Genomic DNA, 15011 nt, shown 5'->3' with positions numbered 1-15011 from the left:
AAAATTAAACTGCCCAATTTATCCAAGACAAATACACACTGCAAAACAGCAGTTTTGAGATGTACAATTTTGTGTTGGGCTAACCCCAAACAGCATAATTTTACCAGGCATTTTAACAGCCCATTCGGAAAGTATACATACACCAGGTGCTACTTATATATGGTAAGCTATTCTGTATAGTAGTAACTGTCCGTGCTGTATAAAAATTGATATTAAATTGCAACTAAATATCAATTTAATGCATAATTACATCACCTGTTGTATAATTCATGCCTAGTTAAAAATGGGGGTGACATCCCAGCAAACATAAAATGGATTTCAAAACTTTATAAACACGTTTTGGTTTTGGTCAAAATGTTTGAATAACATTTGGGGTATAAAGGTCATGATGACATTTTTATAACATTTTAGATGAAACTTTTTCAAATTTTTGAAATCCATTTTGGCAGGCATTTTTACAGTATATATTGTTACTTCAATAACATTATTGGAATGTTTTGCAAGTTTTCAAGAATGTTTTATCATGAATTAATTAGGACATTTTATACCCTTTATATAACCCCAGCATTAAAATGTTTTCTGTAAATCATTTTGTGTTTGCTGGGATTGTGTAATGGTGTCGTCATGATGTTTTTTTGATGTTGATTAATGTCCAGCTAAAATAATTAGTCACAAAATAAGAAATAACAATCGTATTCGGCATTAAAAGTTATTTGTGGTATTCTCTTTTCTTTTTATATTATTCTCTTTTCCTTTCTCATAATAAACATAATAACATAAACATGGTACCAATTACACTTGTTACTATTTTAATGTAGCAGCACCCCCTGATTTATTTCCTAAATATTAAACTGAGTTGAAAAATAAATATATTAATAGGAATTGCTTGCATATGAAAATGTCCGTCAGCTTTTTTCATAACTGCCACGTTTCAATTTTATCTATCAACTTACAGGACTATAGCCTATATCAGGAGTTGGACTTTGCCACCTGCTTAGATGAAGTACACATGATAGAAGTGCATGCCTTAAGATTTAGCCAGACAAGAAAACAGGCATTGTTTATTTACTGATGCAGAGTTTGGGATCTTTTACAGGTACCTCAAAATCAGATGATTGTAACCAAGAAGAGATTAGTTTCTTTGCAATATATTCTGAAACTTAGCATTCTGCAGTGACATATCTTTTAATAAGGCAAACCGGATTTGACGTTTATAAATGTGCGATTATCCTGTAGTCACAACTAAACTCTCTGATTTGATATCAGATGAAGAGTTGTCCGATTCAGATAATGCTAGTAAGACACGGATGAACTTGAATATTGGATTTGCAGAAAGCAGTTCTAAGATTATTGAATATATAGATACCTTAAAACAGCGGAGCAAAGATTTAGCTGCTCAGAAAACAAGCAGGGTTGATTTGAACGACAGTGAAGACTCAATTGATAAAAAAGGTGGTGGTGTTGATTCTGACAAAACTACTGTAGATATCAATCATAGTAAATCTTTGAGTCATTCAAGTTGTGCAAATGAAGTTAAGAATATCAATCAAGAGATTCACGGATCATCAGATGACAATATGAGTAAAAGATTTGGATTGCTATTCCAAAAAGGAGTTCGTACTACCAGAGGCGATAAGGCCGTTCTTCCACATTTGAAATCTGGAATTAGTCTTAAACCAGAGTACGAAGAATCATCATTTATTGAAGTAGATGAAGATCATTTTGCAGAAGACGACAAGTCCGATAGTTTAGAAACTCCAAAGCAGGGCCAATCGACCTCGACCTCAATATCTGACGAGAGTGAACTGGGAGCAAGAGCCGATCCAGTTGGTGAATCTTTTGATGGTAACATGGCCGCCGTCATCTCTGAAAAAGGATTGATTAACGCTAACATGACAACAACATCGGAGGAAGATGGAAAAGCTGCAAACAAACCTACCGTGAAAGAGACTAATGATTCACAATCTAACCAATCAGGTGGGAGTTTAAAGGTCAACAATATTGCAACTTCCAAGATTTCAGAGCAAAATGGAGATATTTCCACTAATTGTGAGCAGATACAACCAGAGGCTATCAAGAAAGATGAAGATACAAAGGATAATGGTGGTGGGGATGAGAAAGCTGAGACACCATCTATGCTTCAGGAGAGGTCCAAGAGTGATGTCAGTAATCATACAACAGGTGATAGGGATTCTGAAAGTGATGCCAGCTTGAAGGGACACAATGAACAAAGTAAGTTATAAACCCAGACGAAACTTGTTTCCACATATTAAAGCAAATGATATTATTAACTACAGAATAGTTTGCAACCTGTGGACTATATTTCTCTCTCTCTCTGTGTCAGGTGGCGCTGTGTAGCGCTGCTGTGGTCTTCACAAGAGTACGCCATCTCACTCGATCTGATGCCAAGTGCGTTGCACCTTGCATTCCTTGGTTAGAAACCAGCTTCATGTCATTAGTCCAAGATGTTGGTGGACGTCCGCTTCCTCGTTTGCCTTCCATAGCCCCTTGCAAAATCTGTTTTTCTACACCTCCATGTTTCCTGACAATATGGCCAAAGTACTTAAGCTTTAACTCCATTATGCCGGTTATATTTAGTAACTGGTAATTGAGCATAACTTTAACATATTACAATTTTTTACCTATACCTGTAATACAACAGGTGAATAATCAATATCTCAAAAAAAGTAACTAACCCCCCTTAAATAATGACCATTAAAACGGGCAATTGTATTACAAATCTGTAAAATGCGTTGGAAGCAGAATTTATTTCTGCACATTTTGACACCTCATTTTTAGGAATTGACTAAATATGACGTCACAGCGTACATTTAAATCAATGTAAAGCAGTATGCAGACTTTTTATTAGACCTATTTAGGCCTATTTGATGTAACATATCTATGTTATTTAATCTATTGCCATTCTATTTCCAGTAATGTGTAAGTTCTAACGAATGTTTGATGATGTAAAATCGATAATATATTTCTACCAGATATTATACGTAACATATTATCGATTTTACGTCATCAAACATTCGTTAGAAAACATTACTGGAAATAGAATGGGACTAGATTAAATAACGTAGATATGTTACATCAAATATTTTACGTCTAATACTTGGAGTCTGCATACTGCTTAACCAAAGATTTGAAAGTTGCAGTGAATGGTATTGATTTTGTATTCAGTATATTTATGGAAGGAAATCTGTGTAATGATAGATCTGAGTGTTTTTGTATTGTATGTAAGTGCAACTTTCAAATCTGGACCTCACTACATTAAATTGATCGGTGTTTTATTGTTTTCTGGGCTATCGTATCAAATGAGGTGTCAAAATGCGCAGAAATAAATTCTGCTTCCATCAAATTTTACAGATTGGTAATACAATAGCCCCTCTTTGAATAATGGCCATTATTTAAGGGGGGTTTATAGTTACTTTTTTTGAGAGGTTTATTAGAGAGAGTGCCTGAGTTACCTAACCATACTAAACAATAACATTTGACATTTCCCCTATGAACTCTAACCATCCTGCAATATGGCGCCTATTGTCTAGACCTAGCACGCACTTGAATTGTTGCGTAATTTCAGTTGCCCATCCCATTATTCAAAATCCCTGGTACAAACCACATGAAGGGATGCGCATAATGATTAATGAAGTGAAAAATAGCCAGTAAGTCCACCGTTAATAATTTCAAAATACCCGCACAGCTGTTACACAGATGCAGACAACCTTTCATATGCTATATTAGACAATAGTATTACAGGGTAATAATTATGGCTCTTACATCCTCAACAAGGGAAGGTCCTATCTGCAATAGCTGCCCTATAGATATTGGACAATGTCAGCATTCTATATTGTACACATTTTACAATGTGACACATAGCAGCTATTGCAGATGGGACTGCTAACAGTACATGTTACAATGCATGCAGCTATTGCAGCAGCATATTGCACATAACTAGATTGGGGAAATCTGTCAACTAAAATTTTAATAATAACAATACATTAAAAATTTTGCATACAATGAAGGATATAGGCAGCAACCTTTCATATATCATATGCCATGAAATAGTATGACAGTATATAATATTGCTCGTACACATTCTGCATTGTACTGTACATGTTTCAATGACAAAGTGGCATATTCCAAGTAATAAAATTGAAAAAATCAGTAAACTACAAATCAAATGTCAGTAGGCCTAATAAAAAAATAATATGCTGATATTAGTTGAACAGATTGCAGCATGTGTTCAATCAAATCACTGATATTAAACTTTTTTGTTATGTAAAATTCATTTCTTGTGGCTTCATTTGCCATGTTTGCAGCCTAAATTTGATTAAAATCTTAGAGCTTTTAGGGGCTTAGCCCCCCTGGGCACACAGGACTGTGTGCTTGATATTTTTTTGGCCCATGAAATTGTGTTTAAAAATTTGGCCCAGTCAAAAACAGTTAAGAACTCCTGCTATAAATGAATAGACATATACTTAAAGTGATGCTTTGGAACAGATTTCAGCATAATAATTGGTTATTGGCAATTTGAACCACTTTATGTGACAGTAAAATGGAACTAATCCGACTCCAATTTCAGAAAAATACAGTACTAATTGAGCATGTTTTGCCAAATAAAATATAACTGAATCCTAATCCCTTTATAGTTGGACCTTAATATGCTTAATAGAAATAAAAGTCATAAATTTTAATATTTGGCCAATTAAGGACCAAAAAATGTGTTTTGTATGCTGTGACAATTAAGCAAAATGTCTAATTCAGTCTAATGCCCTATTGCACTATAATTATTTACAAACATATTTTTATTAAATTCTATAACCAATTAACATAAAATATCTTAACATTTATACTGTGCCAAGTCTTTGAATTTTGTGCCTGCAACTTTGCATGCTTTGCCCCCTGTTTCCTAAAAAAGCCAAATATAAATGCAGTTGCAACCATTTAAGGGGGTACTACACCCATGTGGTAAATTGGTGACTATTTTTGCATTTTTCTCAAAAAATAATTACACACTGGTAACAAAAGTTATGTATATTATTGGGGCCAGGAATTCAATTACTACACTGAAATTTCAGTGACTCAAGACAAGCGGTTCAGAATATATGATAGGAAACGAGGTACATCCTAGCGGTACCTTATTTCTGATCATAAATAACAAACCGCTTGTCTTGAGTCACTGAAATTCCAGTGTAGTAATTGGATTCCTTGCCCTATAATATACATAACTTTTGTTACCACTGTGTTATTAGTTTTTGAGAAAAATGCCAAAATAGACACAAATTTATCGAGGGGTGTAGTACCCCCTTAAAAGCTTAAGGCGAGTTATCATATGTATCAATCATTATAAGTTACCAAAGTAGGTGTCAGATGTATCTTTAGTAGATTGTGCTATCTTCAGTAGATAGCCTATGTCAGATGTGCTATCTTCAGTATAGATAGCATGTGTCAGATGTGCTATCTTCAGTAGATAGCATATATCATATCACATTAGATATGCTATCTTTTTATCTATCTCATCTCTACAGTATATAGCATTGTAAGATGTGCTATCTTCAGTAGATAGCATGTGTCAGATGTGCTATCTTCAGTAGATAGCCTTTGCCAGATGTGCTATCTTCAGTAGATAACCTATGTCAGATGTGTTATCTTCAGTAGATAGCCTGTCAGATGTGCTATCTTCAGTAGATAGTATATGTCAGATGTGCTATCTTCAGCTTCTTCTGTACTCTTTAGCTCTAATTTAAGACCTTATTTGTTGACATTGGTTGAGAATTAAAGAAACGGTTATCTTTAACATAAGGAAAAACTAAATTTTTACACTTTAATCAATGAAAGCACGGCACTAGTTTCAACATGCTAATTAATGAAAAACGTTGGCGCTAGTTTTCTTGTTCGAGAACACTTTGTGTACAAATCAATAGGGCTTGCAATAGAGCAAACTGCAACTTTTGAATTTGCATCTTCCTTGGGTTTTTGCACCGCTGTGTCTTTATTTCTTGAATGATTCAACAAATGAGATCTTAAATCAAAGCTAAAAGATGCAGCTATTGGCTGTTGGTTCCAATTATAACATATCTGTGTTTGATTAGGATATACTGGGGTGAATATAACAGGTACCTTAATTCTTTTGCGCACTGTATATTATAAGCTTTCACCCTCATACCAAAATCTCTATTTTGATAAGTGAGGGTTGATTGGGTCACACACTTTTTATGGTTTAATTAAAATTACTTGACCGATAATCACAACTCCATACGCTGCATCTCACACTGATGAATTCTGAGAATAATTTCCAAATTTCTTTCAATTTCCCTTCAAAACAGAAGCAGACTCCTCACATGGAATCAGCAATGAAGACAAAAAGAAAAAGAAGACCACCAAAAGTAATGCGAAAAAAGATCCAATAGGAGCACGAGCAACAAGATCTTCCCTACTGCGAGCTAAAAGTGTACCTCATTCTGACCTAAGCGCAAGGAAGACGAGCAGAACTGATAGTATCAGCAGCGATGAATCCGAGAGATTGTTCAAATCACCTCATCCACCACCAAAAGACCCCGTACTAGATCCTAGCAGTGATTTTAAAACTTCTGAACAATGGCAGAATCTAAAAGAGTCGCAAAAAACAGAAGCAAAGAATAAGCTTATCGCTAAAAAAGAATTTTCTGAAAAATACCGTAAACATGGTATTCCAAAACGAGTACCCTCTATGGTTGGATCCAACATTCCTAGGCATCACCAAAGTTTAATGAGCATTGCCAGCACAGTCGCAAACGAACAAGCTTCCAAAAACATTTTGAAACCTGAATTTAATCCGTTTGGCAACCCTAGTGATAAGTACTTGACACCCCTCCAACAGAAAGAGAAGGTGATTCGAGATTTACAGACCTACGTGACGAAGCTGGAAGAGACAATTGCTTTACAAGGGGATGAAATTGCAAACTTTCAAGATGAAAAAGAAGAGTCTTTGCAGTTTATGGCAGCTGAGAAAGATGCAGAAATGGACGAAATTTACCAAGAAGTTAAGGTAGGTTGAAGTTTTGTTTACCATTTCATTAAAGTCTAATGGTCTAATTTGCTCTGAAAACTTGAGGGGTCTAAATCACATTAGCTTTTAAGCTTTTTATCATTATTGGATAACTTCACTTCATGACTTTTAGCAAGCCCCCTCAATAATTTGGGTGTAGGGGCTTAGCCCCCCAATAATTCCAGGTGAAGCAAAAAAAAATGTGACTAGATAGTGGAAAAAATGGGTGTTTTTGACCTATTTTTCACAAAATTTCATAACCCCCCAGGATGGGTCAGTTTGGTCAGTCCCCAAATGTTTAAAATCTTCCGAAGCCAATGATTATCTTGAGCAACACATGATTAAGATATGCAGATTTTTATATGCAAGTTACGAACAAATAGCATTCCTTGGCAACTCTTGGCAATTTCCTCTGAAATGGCAATTCTGGTAAAAATCATTAAAATGCAAGAGACAAATGTATAAAAATGCATTTCTTGTGTTTCAACAGAAACTAGAAGATGAAAAGGATGATGTTACAGACCAGTTGAAAAAGACAGAAGAATCTGTAGAAGAGGAGAAAGAAACGATTGCTAGCCTCCATGCAAAGATTGCCATGATGGAGATAGAGAGAGATGAGAGGAAGAGGTGCATAAACGAAACTACTTCCAGATGTACCAGAAGGTAGGTGACGTCTTCAGGATATGTGCGATCTGCATGATGATCATCAGTGGCGTAGTGTCATAGGGGTTAATCAGACCCGGTGAGTCCAAATTATGGTCGCTGCCCCCAATAGGATGACTCACGTTACGCCAATGATGATCATCTGCTGAATCAAACTATTTGGTAGAGCAATAATTATGTGTACCTGGGGACATTATTATAGAGGGCATACATTGTTTGGTAAGCCATAGAGGGGAAGTCTTTTTTCACAGGTCAAAGGTGGGGGGGGGGGACACATTTTTGGGCACCTTGTCGATATTATGCTTACAAAGGCTTGCATGACATGAGTCATGATAACACAATTTGTTCTCAAAAATCTGGCATAGGCCTATGTAAATGAAAGCAAAGATTTTTTGGCACATTGAAAGGAAGCAAAGATTTTGTGGTATGCATAGGGGCAATTTCTGGCAAACCATTTTGCAAATTCACCCCCTGTTACACTTAATTATTGTTCAGCCCCTTATCAAAAGCCATAAGATTTTGGTATTTTATTGATTTTTGGGACAATTATGCACAAAGGGATATAGTAATACTGAATACTGCCAACCAAACATAAACTATGCATAAACCTAAACATAACCCTGACTCTAATCCTAACTCTGACCCTAACCCTATCTTTAACACTAACCCTAACGATAACCACCGGCGACAACCCTAATCCTAAAACTTACTCCTTTTCAGCCTAATGACCCTTTGGACAAACAGGTGGTTCCTGAAATACCCGGGCTAAAATAGGGGGTCTTTGCGTGAGAGAGGTTGAGTTCATAAAAAAAAAATGGGTTCTTTGGATGACAGTGATACTGAAAAGAGGGTTTTAACATACAGTTCGCCTGCAGTATTGACGGGCATAAAAATGGCCGGGAAAAGTGGTCAAAATACAATTGGATTTGAATTGTGTGATAGTTATCATGTGAAACAAAATTAATAAATTATAAGAGCACTTCTAATCTGCTCTGTTTCTTTCTTCTCAGGGTCGCGAAGCACAACTGATTGAACAAGAAGAAGATCTTGTCTGTCACGCCATGAAAAATCCCGGTAATGCACCAAATAAACAACTCGTCCACCGATTAGAAAAGACCGAAAAACAACTTGACAGACTGCGTCAGACTTTTCGCGATGAGGCATACAGCAAGGTACCTCATATGGGCAGCGAATCAGAAGCACAGGTGGAGTTACTGAAGAGCGCTGTGTTTTACTACCTGACGGATTGTCAACCTGATATAAACCTCCTCACAATGCTGTCCATGTTGAATTACAGCGAGGTGCAAAAGAAAAATATTATTAGACATCTGGAGAAAAAGAAGAAATGATTACCAAAACTGGTGATGGTGGTGGGATTAAATTGAGTGATAAAAATAATATAGTAATATTAATTAAAACTGCTTAATGTTTTCAAATAGATTATATATTCTGTCTCATCTCAAGTTGAGAATAACACCATGTTGGATTTCACAGTGGCAGATTTGAATCGTGCATGCTAACCTAATCCCGCAGAGTGTATACACATGCACAGAAGGGCAATTTGTCCATATGCTGGCCATGCAATCGCACCAAATTGAATCTGCTACTGTGAAATCCAATGTGGCGTTACTGTCAATTTAAAAGGAGACACATTATAGCCGGATTAGCCTTTGAAATTTATTTTAAGAAATATATTAAGAAGCAGGAAAGCAGACCTCGACAGAATGTGGGAATGTCCTACATGCCTTAGTACAATGTATTTTTCAAAAGTCAAAATATAATTTCCACCAACCTATAATTTCCACCAACCTAGCATAGGCAGCGACAGGGTGGTGCTTACCTAAAGCCACGATTTCTCTGTGTTACAAAATTTATATTCTGTGTTACAAATTGGACGATTTCCGTGATTTTCCGTTTTCCACTATAAAGCACTGAAAAGTTAAAATAAACATGTTTTAAAAGTGTATTTTGTCTTACCTGTTACTCTAGTAATTAGTATGGCCAGAATTTTGCATCATAGGCCTATAATTAATGCTAGAATGGATTGTTTAATGGTTGATTACTGCTAAATAATCACTTTTCTTTGTTTTATTTTGCAAATACACAGTTTTTCACTATTTTGTGTCATTTCCGTGAGCAAACCCCGAATTATGTTAATTTTTCTGTTTTTCCATATCACGGAGAAATCATGGCTTTATGCTTACCGCCTCAAAATATATTAGTCTCATATGTGTATCTGCTGATAATTGGGAACAACTCAAAGCTTCATCCGGCACATATTTGCCTCCACCCATCACTTTAAAACTTTTTTTTTTCATTATATAAAATATAATATAAAATAAATAAAATTGAACTGGACATTGTGGTAAGTTGCCAAGAAAATAATGGCTAAAAAGGTTGATTAAGCAGTAATTTAGGTTAAATTGTTTTGCGTGATGTGGATGTATATAATATACAAATTAAAACAGTTAAGTATCTGTAGCATGTGTTCATGCAAATTTGCTCATATCAAAAAATAATAACTATTAGGCCATCTTAATGTAATAGTTTGTCTCAAAGCCCCCATGCGCATTAGTAAAATTGTCCGCTTTTTGCATGTTATTCAGTTTTTTTCCGCTGTTTAATTTTTTTTCCAAACCCACCACACAAAATTCTCATGTCTGACATCACGAGATGTCAAAATAGCCTAAATCGTAAATCTCAATAAAATTCTTCCATCTTGACCACAGTGAAACCTCCTTGAGAGATGAAAAGGTGGTCTATTCGTCCCACAGATAAAAAAAAGGAAAAAAAAAAAGAAACTCTAAAAAATGCATTCTGCATTATGTTTTTCATTTAGGAAGGGCTTTGAGATGAACTATTAAATTAAGATGGCTCATGTGGCTGTAGTACTTAAAAGTTTTCTAATTACAATGCTGACAATTCCTATATAATTACATAACCGTTCACTTCAAAACTAATTAATTTAAGGTTTAATTTTCCTATTTGTATAGTTTCAGCTATTTTATGAACTTGACATAAATTGTCATGTGAATGCTTTAGAGTTTGTTGGAAAAATGCCTGTCATATTATGCAAATAATGAATGTTTATGAGTGTAAGGATAAGGATTCGTTGAATGGGACATATCATGAGAATATTCTTTCCATTGCACAAATGAAGGCATTCATAATTTGTTTTATATAGATATTGAGACAGATTATGGCACAGATGTAGGGCTTTCAGATGAACTATTATTAAGATGGCCTAACGTATCATACATGCAGTTGAACAGTAAAGTATACAAATATATACTGCCATGAGAGGTTCTGGTTAAAACTATGGGCCCGAGGTGAGATCAATCATACTATTTCTATGAGGGGCGCAGCCACGAAGGAAAATAGTATTAATTGATCTCAACGAGGGACCATAGTTTTAACCAGAACTTCGAATAAAGGCAGTATATATTTGTTTTATATACTTCATTAATATATTCTTTTTCATTGATTGGTTAAAAGATAATTATTTGATGTTTGGACTCTCCAGCTTCTATCCTGAGTGAACAGCATGACCAATTTAAGCACAACTTATATTTTGCCCTTCAAAAAATCGAATAGGCTAAAATTGGGCTAGCCAGTTATAGCAGCACAAAATCACGCTATGGCAGTTTCGCGTGCGTGAACGGTTCCATTGCATCAAATGCGCGCATGCAGAAAGCATGGTCAAAAGTACTATTTACGGCTTGGAGGTACTATTTATGGCTCATCCGGGACATTGAAAATACTATTTACGGCTTAGAGGTACTATTTACGGATAGGAGTACTGATGGTAGAACTATTTTTGGTAATGTGATCCACTTTTAACCAATCAATGAACAAGAATATATTAATGAAGTATATAATTCTAAATAGTCACGGTCAGTGTGTTAAAGGTTCAGGTATATTAGTCTTGGTAAGAGGTATGAGGCACACAATGGAACGATATGTATTCCTATAATCAAATGACAAGTATCTATTTAGATGTTGTATAGATCTAGCCAGTTCCTCCAATATAAAGCGTTTGAGGAATATAGCGATTACTGATTACTAGTATACAGTAAGCCAAAAAATTAAGGTACAAGTTATGTTCACCTCCTGTATATCCTAAATAAAGACAAATATGTCATAATTGGAACCAGCAGCCAATAGCTGCATCTTTTAGCTCGAATTTAAGACCTCATTGTTCAAGAAATAAAGACACAGCGATCCCAAAACCCAAGGAAGATACCAATTTAAAAGTTGCAGTTTGCTGCATTAAATGCCCTATTGATTTGTACACAAAGCGTTTGTGATCAAGAGAACTAGCACTGCGCTTCCATTGATTAGCACGTTAAAAAACTAGCGTCATGCTTTCATTGATTAGAACACAAATTTTGATTTTGTTTCTTCATTATAAGGTTTTAGATCACCGTTTCTTTAATTCTCAACCAATTTCAACAAATAAGGTCTTAAATCAGAGCTAAAGAGTACAGGTATTGACTGCTTGTTTTAATTTGGACATATTTGTCTTTATTTAGGATATACAGGAGTGAACATAAATGGTACCTTAATTCCTTGGCTTACTGTATAGGGTGTCCCAGAATGATCTATACCATGTTTAATAAACATATTAAAAATATATTACCAATGGTGTATTCAATTTTGATACATGCAATACATTGGCACACAAGTCGCCTACTTATTCTGTTACTTTAATTGATATAGCTTGATTCCTTTTGACCTAACATTGATATTATTGAAGTAACAAAAACTGCATGTGTGTAGTACAGCGCAAAGGCCTCATAACACAGATAATAATAATACCTGCATATTTTTTTTCAATTAACTTCATCAAAATGGGTTGTTTTGTTTAAACTTGGAATTCACCAGTTTTACGCAATATTCTGTAACTTCTATTAGAATCATCCGATTTTCAAAATCTAAAATTCCTAAGAAAGCTAAATATATGTAAAATTTAGGATAATAAATTATTTAAAACAATAAATTTAAATTGAATATTTACAATAACCAATAACAATGCTATTCATACCTAACAAAATTTAACTTTCCCAGTATATATCATTCTGGGACACCCTGTAGTGCTTTTCTGCTTTGAAATGATGCATGGGGAGCCTTATTTCCATTTACATAGGATTGATTGCACAAGTGTTACAGTTGCAGTAGGCCTATCCATGGGAAAATTATAAAAGGTATTGAACAATTTTCAGTAGTAATGTTAATGTCAACTGTGGATTTTGTTCATTTTGAACAATTCCAATAAAAAATTAAGATGTTTAACTTGCATTGTAGTAACCTTTCACCACTACACTAGTGGTTTCATCAGACTGGCAAACCATCACATCTGACTGTCTCCTTTAAAAAGGCATCAGGAACCGCCGTAGAGGGCATGATGATTTAGTCAAAGATGTTGTCAAAGAGGGGTTTATGAGTTGGTCAAAGATGTTGATGAAGCCACTAGGTGTAGTGATAAAATGTTGAGTAAAACATTTTTCTTAGGAATTGTTTAAAATGAACAAAAGCCACAGACATCATAAACAGCAGATAATGACAAAAATGTACTTATGTGACCTACTTAATGCCCCTTTCCTATAGTATTTTTACCCTCAGCTAGCATAATTTTGGCTGTAACATTTGTTCCATATTTTGTCATATGTGACCCCGGGGGTGCCACTCATATACCATTGCATGTTGTCATCACTGACCAGACACTTTTATTTTTCACCCAAAACACTGACATGCCCAAGGGCTGAAAGGTAACCCTTACCACTGACCTGCTATGAAAAAAGGATACCCAAATCACTGACCACAGCCATGGTGCAAACAAAGGTACCCATATCACTGACCTTACATGTCCCAATGACCCTTTTCACTGACGAAGGTAGAAAGCAATATTTACCTAGTGTATTTCCAATCCCTTTACATACAATTTCTGTTATAATATGAAATAGCCTGGAATATCATCCTTAACACAAAATTGTGGTCATACACAACAAACAAGCTGCAATCATTTCATTGGTATCCAATTAGTACAAGTACATCCTGGGAAGATCATACACCAACAGGTTATTTGTAGTGGAAAAGTTTTATTTCCTATTCTTGGCAATAAATACATGAACCATATTAAATTCACAATACTTTTGCATGATGTATAATCCATGATCCGCGCTAAGCTCTGAAATCTGAAATATAAAGCACTTTTTTCCCCGTTTAACCGGTTTTGCGCGGGTGACAAACAGCGATGGCAAATGTCACTTCACGATTTCCAAAAGGCATGGTTCCTGTCATATCTGGTTCAGCAGTCAAACGTATGTCGTAATCCATTCCGATTACACAGTATCTGTACCTTGTACAAAATTCGTAGTCTCTACGCCCGTCTCTACGCAGCCCGCTCGGCAGCATGCACAAACATCACCGAGTTTTAATCATGGTACAAGACCGGGCACAAGACTAATATATTACACTTACAGACCCGGAAGTAAGAAGTTGTTTACAATCAGGAACGAAAACAGCGGCTGACGTCAAATGCTGGACTTTGATTTTTCATGAACCCAAACGCCGACATATCTATTGTAAAAAGGTACCCTTTTTCCAGAAAACACCAAAATTGAGACCCTTTTGCGCCCGCTGCGGACGTAGCCTATGCTTAAAAAGATACCTTTTACCGCGAAATTTTGGTCGGTGATGACTTCATTGACGGTTCAACTGGCACCCCCGGGTATGTGACACGATCAAGGGAAATGAGTCGGATGTCGCTAATATTGATTTTGAGATATTGGCAAAGAAAGTGTTAAAATTCTTTTGTTTTATATTGTTTTCAGCGATTGATAAATTGACATAACTTTGCAAAGAAAATTTGTATCAACATGGGGGTTTTCAGTTTCTGAAAGCTCTAATTGTCCTCTTTAGAAACATATGTAAACCTCATTTTCGACCAGGGCCGACATGTGACTCATTCCCCTTGATCATGTCACATATTTCTATAACCTGCATTGGTTTGCATAGAACACATCCAGTTAGACTTTGTTAACTGTACATACTGTAAACTATATAGTGCAATATTTTCCCAGCATGACATTTCATGATGGGGAGGGGGGGACGGGGGAATAACCAGGGTTTAATTTACTTTGAAAAATTTGTGTACAAGCGGAAATTTGTGTAGCAGGTTGTCCAAAATGGGGAGCATTTTGCTCCACGACACCAGTTAAATCGAACCCTGGGAATTTTTTGCCACATGAAATACAGTATAGGGGTTTATAACAAGATTATATTTAAAAATTATATATAAATAATTTTACGACAA

At 35.5% G+C, this 15011-nt stretch overlaps 1 protein-coding gene across 1 annotated transcript; it reads left to right on the top strand.

Annotated features, from left to right (window-relative positions):
* Nucleotides 1-924: 924 nt before the first annotated feature.
* LOC140150986 (uncharacterized) lies at nucleotides 925-13910 on the top strand. Its single transcript, XM_072173169.1, is given in 5 exon segments — nucleotides 925-2232; nucleotides 6333-7033; nucleotides 7524-7650; nucleotides 7653-7696; nucleotides 8707-13910. Coding segments are annotated over 5 exon segments (2226 nt in total). The 5' UTR covers nucleotides 925-1217; the 3' UTR covers nucleotides 9046-13910.
* The last annotated feature ends 1101 nt before the right edge of the window (nucleotides 13911-15011 follow it).

Source organism: Amphiura filiformis, chromosome 4 (genome assembly GCF_039555335.1).
Source record: "Amphiura filiformis chromosome 4, Afil_fr2py, whole genome shotgun sequence".
Taxonomy (NCBI): Eukaryota; Metazoa; Echinodermata; class Ophiuroidea; order Amphilepidida; family Amphiuridae; genus Amphiura; species Amphiura filiformis.
The sequence above is the reverse complement of the archived record's forward strand: the minus strand, read 5'-3'. Positions and strand labels throughout refer to the sequence as shown.